The 12,329-nt window shown below is 39.9% G+C and overlaps 1 protein-coding gene across 1 annotated transcript; it reads left to right on the top strand.

The window, feature by feature from the left end:
- The first annotated feature begins 692 nt into the window (after nt 1-692).
- On the top strand, nt 693-11,157 carry ACTA2 (actin alpha 2, smooth muscle). The gene is made up of 9 exons (XM_061358850.1): nt 693-811; nt 3,460-3,631; nt 5,407-5,535; nt 6,855-6,965; nt 8,116-8,200; nt 8,293-8,454; nt 8,701-8,892; nt 9,792-9,973; nt 10,773-11,157. Exons 2-9 carry the CDS (start codon nt 3,503-3,505, stop codon nt 10,914-10,916), a joined length of 1,134 nt encoding a protein of 377 aa, XP_061214834.1. The 5' UTR covers nt 693-811; nt 3,460-3,502; the 3' UTR covers nt 10,917-11,157.
- Nucleotides 11,158-12,329: the final 1,172 nt, after the last annotated feature.

The raw sequence follows: 12,329 nt of genomic DNA, 5'->3' as shown, positions 1-12,329 counted from the left end.
CAGACTTGTGACTGCCAGTGGAGTAGCACTAACGCAAAGTTGGCCCCCAGGTTCTGGGGTTTTGAAAATAAACTGGCAGAGAAACAGAATGGATTTCAACCCATCACAGTCCAGAGGGGATCAAAGAATCTTTTAACAGAACATTCTCGCAACCTTTGAAGACTTCACTGTGAACCCTGTACAACAGCAGGTAATTTTTTCACTACCTGTTAAGCATATGGGCAACATTTAGCATACAAGCAAAATGACAAACTTTATTGTAAAATTCAGCAGCTGTTTCTCTTCCTAGAAATGTTTCCATTGGTTTTGTCAAAATCATAGAATCATAGAATCATTAAAGAAAGCAAAGTGTTTCTTTAAAAACACCTTCCCTGGTATAAATGAGTGCTCTTCCAGTTTCTCCTTCTGCCTCTTGGATGTTACTATGGAGGCCTGGACCTCTCTTGTCTGAACACATGCTTCTCCTGCCAGAGTGTCTACTGTGGGCACGCTCTGTCTCTCTGTATTTTAGCAACTCTTCTGAAGTTTTAAAGTGTTTATCTTACACAGCTGAAAGTCTCCTTCTGTTTCTTGAGCTCTATACTGGAATGCAGTGGAAGAGACCCAGGGCCTGTGGCCATCCAGATTAGAGGTTTTTGTAATAAGGTCCCTATATGGTTTTGTTAGAGACTTTAGCTCTGTCTCTGCCTGTCTCTGCTCCTTGTTTGGGAGGCTAGTGGGAGGAGAAGAGCTGAAGGGGCTATATAACTTCAGAGCTTTCAGATAGAGTGCACCATCCCAGAGCAGCTATCCCCAGCCAAGCACTGTCAGGGTAAGTGGCACAGAACCAGTAGCATGATTTACAGATTGTTGGAGGACTTCAATTAAGTAGTGTCAAATGGAAGCAATTCAGGAGGATGTACTGCTGTGCTGTAGTTTGCTTAAGCAAACTTACTAGAATTGAACTGATGATGAAAATGCTTGTAGTTGTAGAAAATACTGAGTTGTTTTTATTTTATACCATGTCTGAAAGGGAAGGATTTCTACCTGATGATTTTGCTGATTCCACCAGCACTCCAGCAACTGTGTAAAGACATAGTCTGTGTAATGCCACAGCTGGAATTACAGATATATTCATGTTTAAATGGACCTGTGTTAGTCTGGGACAGAACAGAGTTCCTGGAAGGGTATGTAATAGTGCTTCTCAGCAGGTTTACTTCAGTGCTGTTAACTCAGTGTAATGTGACGTGAGTGTACCAGGGAATGTGACTGCAAGAAGAGTTGGGAAGTATGCACATTAGCACTATCTAATGCGGATGTGTGTGTATTTGTCCTTGTCTCTGTGTATATGAAACTACTGTTCTGTAAAATGCCAAACATTTCATTGAGGAACAGACTACACAGTATTTCTTGTGGGGCTGGAGTTCTCTTAATAGTGTGGTGTGGATATTGACAAGGTGATTGGTTATCTTTAGATGTAAAGCAGGTAGGAGAGGCTAAATACTGTATTAATTACTTGGGAGAAAAAAACCCTTTCTGCCATAGTACTGAGCGACATTTTCCACTGTAAGACATTGCTACTGCATGCCATGGCAGTCCTGAGCTGTTAACTCACTGGCTGGCAGCAGAGCACTGTCTGAAATCATTCAGCTTTGATTTTTCAACTTTTTGCACTTTATTACTAAATATGGTTTTCATTTAGAGTCCACTAAGCCCAGAAATGTAGCTTTTCCTGCCCCCTTCTTTCCCCTCCCCCAAGTGATTTTTGGCATTGCATTAGCTGCATTGGTTTGAGCAAAACCCCTGACCTCGAACTCTGTTCCAAAAACAGACGGTTGAGAAGCCTATTTCCTAATTAGGAAATGGTTTGTCCAAACCAGTCTGTTCATTCATGTTAGATACCAATTGTACTCCATTCAGTAAATGTTTGGATATATAAAGCTTGTTTTCCCAGGAGGTTAATAAATGCAAAAATTGCAACTTACTTCCCTTTCCCAATAATAATAATAAAATAGCTGGAGTATATCAAGTTAGATTTCCCTGTCCTTGTCTTCTCCTGGGATCTATGACCGATCAGCCTGCAGGAGCAGGGCTGCAGCCATGTCTTGTGGCTGTCTCACTGGAGAGTGACAGAAAATCTCAAAAGAACGTCATATGGTCCATGCTTGTCCCATCCATTGCAGAGGCTAAACAGGTTGTCGGCTCCCTTGCTCATCGTCCGTGGCTCTTGCTGACCCCATTCCCACTTCGCCCTGAGCTTCCAGTATTCCTGCGGCAGAAGGTTTTGGAGACTGCATGTGGAGTCAGCTGGTCTGTGGATGACAGCTGTCTCCTTTAGCTGTTAACACATTGCAATTTGTTGAATTCTGCATGGAAGCCTGGGCTCAGAGCTAGCCAAGTGTTTCCCTACCACACTATAAATTGTGAGCAAATAGTTCTTCTTGAGTCCTAGTATTCAGTGCTTGTTTCTGTAATTCACTTTAATACAAAGCTTTCAAAACTTTTTTATTCCCCATTATCATCTTCCTCTTGCCAGAGGAGGAAAACAGTTTCTTTTTACTGAGACAAGGAGCCAACATAAATTACTTTGAAACTCTACAAATGTGGTTTATTAGCTGCTTTGAAATGATGGTATAGCATCTGCTATGGCCTGTTTTTAAAACACATGCTGTCCCTGCCTTCACTTTAGAGGTGGGTTATCTTCATTAAGTGACTAGTAGAGAGTTGGAAAAGGCTTTTATTTTTTTGTTGTTGTTGGTTTTAACTGGGAATATTTCTTCTCATTTAGAAGGTTAAACAGAAGCTTAATTGGCCACCTTCACTTAGTAGATTACTGGAAAATATCCCTGGTACATGCATAACATTAAATTTGGTTAGTTTTTGGGAAGTCCAAGACTGAATGGGGAAGACTGAAGTGCTCTTACCTTTGACAACTTTCTGCATGTGTGAGGACTTTGTCAGCGTGATAGAAGAGCAGGGAAAGTTGTGCTGACTCGATGCAAAGGGATTTTTTTTTGGCAGCTGCCAGCCCAGTGTCCTCTTTTATCTCTCACCCCAGCCATGGATTTCTGTGGCCAAATTTAGATAAACATTTGCTGCTCCCTGATCTGTCTGCCCATGCCACAGGACTGGAATTCTCCTTTGGAATCCTATGGATAATCTGTAGTGCATACATCTCTCTGGCAGATGTCGTTGAAACCTCTGATGGTTTCAAAAGGAAGCCCGTTCCTTCAGATGCTCATGCAGGGACCTGGAGGTTGCCAAACTGGTGCCTCTCTTTGCTGGTGCTGGTTGCTTTCAGACAGCCATCTCTGTCTTCAAGGATGGGTCTGCTACCTGAGTATGGGGTTTTGAGGGGGCTGAGTACTTTTAATTGTTTGGGTTTTGTTTGTTTTTTTTGTTGTTGTTTTTGTTTGGTTTTTTGTTTGTTTTGTTGTTGTTGTTGTTGTTTTTAAAAATTCTTTCCTGCTGTTTTCATAGGGCTGTTTTCTGTCTGGAGGGCCTGAGGACGTTGACATAGAAGATGTGTGAGGAAGAGGACAGTACTGCCCTTGTTTGTGACAATGGGTCAGGGCTCTGTAAAGCCGGCTTCGCTGGGGATGATGCTCCAAGAGCAGTTTTCCCTTCCATTGTGGGTCGTCCCAGGCACCAGGTGATGAACTGCTTTGGTTATTCTGTGTTAGGCTTGTAGAAAGTTTTGCTGCACCAGCCCCAGTTCTCCACTCCAGAGCCACCTTTTCTGTGTCTAGGGCTGGGTGATCTGTATAACAGTATTTCCAGGCAAAATTAGTCCAGAGTGCACTCACCTGAGTCAAAGCAAGTCTCTTGCCTTGTGAGAGAAATCCTTTCAAAACTTTTCACTCCCTTCTATGCCTTCCTTTCCTTGGCCATTAATTTTGGATCACTCAGAGAACTTGGTAAATAAAACTAGTTAAAAAACCAAACCAAACCAAAAAGCCCAACACAGAAGTATCTGGAAATTTTGACTGCCCTAAAAGCTGATGATAGGTGATGTATGAAAAACTAAAGGAGGAAGGAGAAGATTTCAGTCAGCTTCCTATAAACCTTCCTAACTTTATTCATTTAACTGTATCACAAATGAGCACCTGCCTATGGTTGGGTTTCTTCAGCTTCAAGGTTTACATTTAAGTATATGATGCATTCCACTCAGTTTTAATAGTTCGTTAAATGCATTTATTATCTGAGTTGTTAACAGGGAGTTCTGTTCTGAGCCAGATCATCATTAATATGAGCTAGCTTCATCATAAATATAATGAATATTATATTCATATTCATAATAATATTCATAATATGAACTAGCTTCATCATTAATATGAACAGCTTGGCTAAGTCACAACAAACTAATCCGCTTAATTGCTTCTATGCCATCCAAGGCCCTGGTGAAGTGGAAAGAGGTAACTGGTAGTAAAATGCAGCACTTGATATATCCAGCAAAAGTATTTTAAGCTCTTTAGGAGCTTTCAGTATAGCAGCTGGGCCTGGAGGTCTAACTGAGGCCTCTGGGTATTATCATTTAAAAAACATATTCAAGCACCAGCTTCTTAAGACACTGTAAATGCTATTAACTGCTCAAAACCAAGCAGTACCACCACAGTGGAAACAAATGCAGGTTTTTAAACCTTTATTTCTTGATCATGCATCAAATATACTATTAATCCCCTGAAAGATTTTACCATCTAAAATTGCAAATCCAAGTTGTCTTTTTTTAAGACAGTGTTAGAGATGCCAAGATTTGGAGTCTGTAATGACTTAGTTCTGACAAGAGTATTACGCACTCAAAGCATCCTCCTACATACTGTTTTTTCCCAGTATTTCTGACTTTAACCTAAAGACTAGTGTATATCCATATTTTCCAGCTTCTGGTCCATGGAGCATCTCTACAGGACCCACAAAAATACCTAAAAAGAAACCTGTGGCAGTAGACTAAAATTGTCTGTCTCTAATGACAATATTATAGTATTCAAAAATTATATTAAAAAATGTTGAAATTTAAGCTTTGGGAAATGTGAATTGTGTATTGCTCTGACTTGACCCTTAGATGGCACAACATACTTTCTGCTTTTACTCCACTTTGTTATAGTTCAGTAGACAGTTCATCCCTAAATAGTAGCAAACGTTAACCTTATTTTTCCACTTGATGCATTTAAAACTGTACTTGTTCTGTTTACTTAAACTGTAATGGAAACATGAACTGCAGAGTTTTAAGTGAACTAAACATTTAATTTTGGCAATTAAAGAACATTAGTTCTTTACTCTCGGAGTTACTCTCCTTTTGTTAGTATTCGTAAAGTACTTAGTATTTAGTATCTAGAATAACTGGCAACTGGATTTATTTCACAGCTAATGTTCTATCTACTTTGTGACACCGCTCCCTGAGAAACTAACTCCATTTGTGTTATTTTATAGGGTGTGATGGTTGGTATGGGTCAAAAAGACAGCTACGTAGGTGATGAGGCTCAAAGCAAGAGAGGAATCCTGACCTTGAAATACCCCATAGAACACGGCATCATCACAAACTGGGATGACATGGAGAAGGTATTTCAGCTTTAAAAAGTCGATGTGTGTTACTGGTAAACAGAACTTTGTGAACCAAATGTTTATAGAATACTCACTAAATTTTAGATGAAAGCATTATGTTATCAAGTATGTTTTAATGGGAAGCTTTTTAAAGCAAAGGTCAACTTGCATCTAAAGCTGAAGTATCACTAGGAATACATCAAAAGAGTTGTTTGAAGTTTTTTTGCTCAGTCTGATCTATAAATATTTCCTAATTACTGGAAAAGAAAAAAAAAAAAAGAAAAAGTAAAAGTAAAGAAAATGAATGTAAGAATATCTTCAATTTACCAGTAAGGAAATGCAATATAAGAAGTTACTTGTTTCTGCAAAAATACAAAGCATCTGTGTAATTCTGATATGAAGGTCACTGTTTACACGTGTCCTATTTAACACTGGAAAGATTAGCAATGTTGCAGTGCAATACATCCCTTTCAGAGACAGTGTTTGGATGAAAGTCTTCCAGAGCTGTGTTTATAGTCACAGTCTGTAAGGCTTATATAATTTCTAAGATGGAACCTCTGTTCTATTATACTGGGAAATAAGGATATTTGAAACAGTTGGGTTACCAAAACATACCGCAAGTGTGTGGAGTAACACAGAACTCACTGACTCTTTTACCTGGGAGCAAAACCTTTCAGATGCCTAACATATCAATCAGTCCCTCATCACCACCAGCTTGAAAACTAGCTTAGAACTACTTTCTTGGTCTTTAGAAAGTCCGATGGTTTTACTTCTTGCTGCTTTATTAACATCCTCAGTGCACTTCACTTGGCATCAGATTTTTATAGCTGGTAGGAATAATTTGTGCAGAAGTGATAAACACAAGCTGACTTTCATCCTCACAAACTACTTGACTTCATTTATTTTTATGAATTCTTGGGCTGGCCTCTACAAACCAAAAGATGAAACTGTTAAAAAGACATATTATCTATTGAATTTGACTACATAGGTCTGAATATGTTCTAGAGCTGTTCTGGAACTTTCATTCGTTATTGAAATAGTGTTGCTGCAATCAGCGCTGTCTTGCTCTGTCTCTTCTACTGTCAGAGTAACAGTAAGTTATTTTCATTAACTTAAGTGACCTTAAAATAGGTCATGTATTACTAGCAGTAAAACCTGAGGATAGTGCTTTTACTTTGGTAACCTCTGTGGAGGCTGTAAGAACAACTGCATGAGAAACATACCAGCCTATATCTAGGGCTTTAAGCAGAGATCTGGAGCACAATACCTGTCTGAAAGTGATTCTGAGCTGCTGGCTGATGGTGCTTCTTTCCTTTGGCTTCTCCCATTGCTCTCAGATCTGGCATCACTCTTTCTATAATGAGCTCCGTGTTGCACCTGAAGAGCACCCGACTCTGCTGACTGAAGCACCACTGAATCCCAAAGCCAACCGAGAGAAAATGACCCAGGTAAGCTTATACTAAAGATGTTGAGTAATTCCAACTTTGTGAATCCAACAGGATATGAACTTCATTGTTTCAGTTAGTCATGATCTCCAGTAGTCTGTCTTTCTTGGTTATGGAAGATGCAAAGTGAATAGTGATCACCTGTCATATCTGAATTATTATATTTACTTTAGAAAAACAGTGTATCTGCTTTGAATGTGAGTACTTCAGCCTGTCCAAGCTTCATGTCATCTTAATCTGTTTTTATGGCCAGGCTTATTACAAAATTATCTGTATGTCGTGGTTTAAGCTGACAGAGTCTGGCTAGCTCAGTCAGTAGAGCATGCGACTCCTAATCCCAGGGTCATGGATTTGAGCCCCACGTTGGGCGCCAAAAAGAACTGTCATGGTTTAAGCTTAGACTGTAACTCAAAGCCATGCAGCTGCTTGCTCACTCCCCCCCTTCCTTCCCCCTGCTCCCGAAGGGATGGGGAGGAGAATCAAAAGAATGTAACTCCCATGGGTTGAGATAAGAGCATTCCAGTAACTAAGGTATAACACAAACCCACTGCTACTGCCACCAATAATAATAATGATAAGGGAAATAACAAGGGAAGAGAATACAACCGCTCACCACCCGCTGACCGATACCCAGCCTGACCCGAGCAGTGACCTCTCCCTTCTGGGTAAATGCCTTCAGTTTATATAGTGGGCATGACGTGCTGTGGTATGGAATACCTCTTTGGCTAGTTTGGGTCAGGTGTCCTGTCTCTGCTTCCTCACAGCTTCCCCTCATCCCTGGCAGAGCATGAGGCTCAGAAAGTCCTTGATCAGAGTAAACATTACTGAGCAACAACTAAAAACATCGGTGTTATCAGTGCTTTTCTCAGGCTGAGAGTCAGAAACACAGCACAGCATCAGCTACTAAGAAGGAGAAAAATGACTGCTACTGCTGAACCCAGGACACTGTAATATGTGCATATGTTAAAGATACAGACCAGCTACAAGAAGATATCTTGTAGGACAAATATTTTTTGAGTTAGAGTTTGTACTTTCCTTCTTTGTTATTACCAACCATGAAGAAATACAGATAACCTTGTCTTCACCCTCTCAGTAAATTGTTTCAATTAAGCAAAACCCTGTAGTGTTAAGAAAATATTTTAATGCATTTCAGATTATGTTTGAGACTTTCAATGTTCCAGCCATGTACGTAGCTATTCAAGCAGTCCTGTCCCTCTACGCTTCTGGACGTACCACAGGTAGGCCTCTTGAGGAACATGACATGGATGTTTGAAATGGTAAAGCACGTTGACGTCCACCGGGGAATGAAATGTGTGTTATTTTGTCACAGGGATTGTGCTTGACTCTGGGGATGGTGTCACCCACAACGTGCCAATTTATGAGGGTTATGCCTTGCCGCATGCCATCATGCGCCTGGACCTGGCTGGCCGTGACCTGACAGACTACCTCATGAAAATCCTGACAGAACGTGGCTACTCCTTTGTGACCACTGGTAAGGACGTACTGCTGTCTGAGGAGGGGAGTTGTTTAATGTACGTTTCTAGTGGCCTTAGAAGGACTAGCAGTGGTTCTGCAGCTGAATAGACACAAGAAGGAATACAACAGGAAAGTCCTCTGTAAGACTAGCAGAGTATATGTTTAAAAAACAGGGAGGGTGCTGGAGAATGAAAGGGAATAACTTGTCAATATGTCTGTGTGCTTCCTGAGTGTCATTCTAAAGACTGAATCCTCTTGACAGCGGAGCGTGAAATTGTCCGTGACATCAAGGAGAAACTGTGTTATGTGGCCCTGGACTTTGAAAATGAGATGGCCACTGCTGCCTCTTCCTCCTCTCTGGAAAAAAGCTATGAACTTCCTGATGGCCAGGTGATCACCATCGGAAACGAACGCTTCCGCTGCCCAGAGACCCTCTTCCAGCCTTCCTTCATTGGTAGGTTGAATGATTGTTCTGCCTTTGTAAACTGCACATAAAGTTTCTATTTTCTTTTGACTGTGTCCCGTTGCTAACTCAGTCAGACCTATAGACAAGTATGTCCTAGCACCCATTATAAAATAGTTTTTTAGAACAGTACTGTTAATATGGTAGGAGGAACATTGGATCAAACAATAAGGCAAAATGCTTTCTCAGAATAAACCCTGAATGTTTACTCCTGGCTTCTGCTACTGGGCTTGTGCCATTTGCAGTTGGCTGCTACAAGAAATGTGGCCACAAAGTCACTTTTCTAAGTAGCGTGAGGATTGTGGGGAGCAGGCAACACCAGTTCTATTTTTCCAAAAGGCTGCTCCAGCCATGAAGGCGAATTTACAATGAGGTCTCACAGAAACCCAGCATCGGTTCTGCCAGTCGGCAGAATTTCAGCTCAGAAATAGATGAAGTAGTTGCATAGTTAGAGGCATCAGGACATATTGTGACTGTTCTGTCTCTGGGTTGGCTCATTACATTAACAAAAAAAAAAAAAAAAAAAAAAAAGAAAAAGAGAAGTTTAAAAAAAAAAAAAAAAAGAACAGAAATGATTCCAAGACCATATAAGGATTTCTTAGGACATTCGAGATTGCCTGCAAAAGTCTAGTACAAACTTTACTATTCCACACCCCCAGCTTTCTTTTGAAGGAGGAGTTGTGTGTGGAAAGGGGAGAGGAGAGCTGCACACCAAGGACCTACTAAGCAAATAATTTGGGCAGCTGCAGAATGACTTTCCAGGTTTCCACAGCTCTGAAGATTGATGTCTTTCTAAAGAGACACTGAAGTTCATGTTGTCGGTTCTGTCTTAGCAATTTGAAGTCTCTGTATGGAGTTGCTTTCTCAGAGTTCTTCTGTGCCTTACCCAGGCATGGAGTCTGCTGGTATTCATGAAACCACTTACAACAGCATCATGAAGTGCGACATAGATATCAGAAAGGATCTTTACGCCAACAACGTACTGTCTGGAGGCACTACAATGTACCCGGGTATTGCAGACAGGATGCAGAAGGAAATAACTGCTCTGGCTCCCAGCACTATGAAGATCAAGGTATGGTGCAATCATCTGTAGACTATTCGAGTTGGCACATACAAAGTCATCAAAATTCTTGTGAAATATAGCAACACTTTACAAAGTAACTGCTTTGTACATATTTTGAGTTGTGTTTGTACCTTCTATCAAATAACCACCACCTGATGACCTAGTTGCTGAAAGGAAGAGAGCCTTCCCTCCTCTCATTTCCTTGTTCACAGTGAATTCTGCAAAGTGCACTAGCATGGTCATAGTATGGATCCAGCAAGCTAAATTTTCCACTGGGGCTATATGTGAGCTTCTTCAGCCCTTCTTGGCTGATGGAGGTGAGATAGAGGAAATACTGGTTTTATCCCTGGCCTGAAAGTTCAGAAAAGGAAGAACCTCTGACAAGCCAATATCCCTTCTGCTGCTTCAGATCTTCCTTCATTGCTTTACAAACATTTTATCAACTGTACTAATAAGAATGCTCCATAGGTCACTCATTTTTCCAAGCCATCCTCGGCTACCATTATATGTTTCCAGAGCAAGTATCATGTCTTCTTCTCTCATATGCAACCATGAAAACTTGAATGCACTGCTCCTACTCAGGAGATTGACTCAGGCAGAGAAATTGAGAATTTAGACTCAGACTTAAATATCAACTTTTTAACTTTACTGCTTGTAGCAATGGATAATTGTAATGCCAGGGATGACACTAGCACAGATATACAATATTTTTGTTCATATCAAATATCACTGCTTTAATAATTTTTTATAACAAATGTATTTTATTCACTGGAGACAGTTGTACTTAATGCTTTTGTTTCTTAAACAGATCATTGCTCCTCCTGAACGTAAGTACTCCGTCTGGATTGGAGGCTCTATTCTTGCCTCCTTGTCTACTTTCCAGCAGATGTGGATCAGCAAACAAGAATATGATGAAGCTGGACCATCCATTGTTCACCGCAAATGCTTTTAAATTACTTTATCTTTATATGCCTCCCTAGTGTATTACTGTGAATGTATTCAGGAAAATACATTCTTATAATTTCATTCCATAAATCCTTCATCATAATTACTTTAATTAATTGGGTACTGTATTGTTTTTAATAAATTTTAAATATACTATGAAATTGCTGCTCCTATTTAAAAAAAAAAAAAAAAAAAAAGAAAAGAAAATGCTTGTGTGGAGGTACCATTACAGCTGGGTTGAAGCTCCATCTTGTGACGCCAATTTGCTACTACACTATTTTGGGCTTAGAAAAAGAAGTACCTTTCAGTCAATGTTATCAATGCTAGAAAATGCTCAGCTATCAGGCTGCGCATTGTCAAAGTTTAGCCTCTGAAAGCATTTTAGTCTTCAAACTGAACCAGTTTCAATTTTTCCAAAGTTCTGGGCAGTACCAAAGGAGCATAGCATATGTTCGATATCAGGATGAGCATCTGCACTCTGCTTTGCATCTGCTCTATCCAGAAATGTTATCTATCCACACCACTTCTTAACTCACAGCTGTCACGCTGGAAACGCTAATTTCTTACAGTTTGTGCCCCAGAGGTGTACGATGCATACTACAACAATTCTGTGTGTTTTCTTTAAAGAATCTGTTCATTCGGGAGCACACCTAAATACTCATTTTAGATTGAACACGTGACTTCTCTATCATATGCCCTCAGGATGAGGGCAGCCTGTTATTTTTATGTTGTGATTTCTGGCAAGTTTTAAAGGGTAATTAAGCTGGCTTAATACACTTTCTCTTCAAAACTGGGTTGTTTTTTATGGGGGGTGGGTGGTGTAATGTAATTGAAGTAGATAAGATGATTTAGACAGTTTTGTTTTTCTGTTAATTTTTTTCTGATTCCATTTATAGTCTTAAATACATAAAAAATGATATTCAACTAGAAGTATATGCATAGCAGCTGATGCTAGTGGTACTGTCTTAAAAGTATATACATAAAAAAAGAATTCAGTAAGACAAATCTGGAAAAGGTCAGTTCTAAGGAACTTGCTGTAATCTGTATGCATTAGAGTTCAGGATAAAGGATGCTATTTATTTTTGTTACCTATTTTCCTGACTAAACTCTATAGTTTACCTCACTCCTCTGTTGTGTGTTATCTTTCAGACTGTAAGCTTTTTGCAACAGCACCTGTTATTTACCATGTCTGCATAACCCCTGGGTTCCAGATCTTGTCCAGCTTCTGACTGTTAGCACATGTTCCGAACTTTTTTGTACTAACCGTGCTATTTAAAGTACAGCCCATCTAGGTTCTTGGAACAGACACTAAATAAATTCTTGTAAGAGCAAATAACTTTGTATGATTCTTCCTTCTAACTCTATCTACATCTTTTATCTAACACTGGATAGACCCAAGGAATCCCTTTTGGGATAAGAA

Source organism: Neopsephotus bourkii, unplaced genomic scaffold, assembly GCF_033783945.1.
Source record: "Neopsephotus bourkii isolate Nb327-2 ecotype Australia unplaced genomic scaffold, CSIRO-AGI_Nbou_v1 NB_951, whole genome shotgun sequence".
NCBI classification, from domain to species: domain Eukaryota; kingdom Metazoa; phylum Chordata; class Aves; order Psittaciformes; family Psittacidae; genus Neopsephotus; species Neopsephotus bourkii.
The sequence above is the reverse complement of the archived record's forward strand: the minus strand, read 5'-3'. Positions and strand labels throughout refer to the sequence as shown.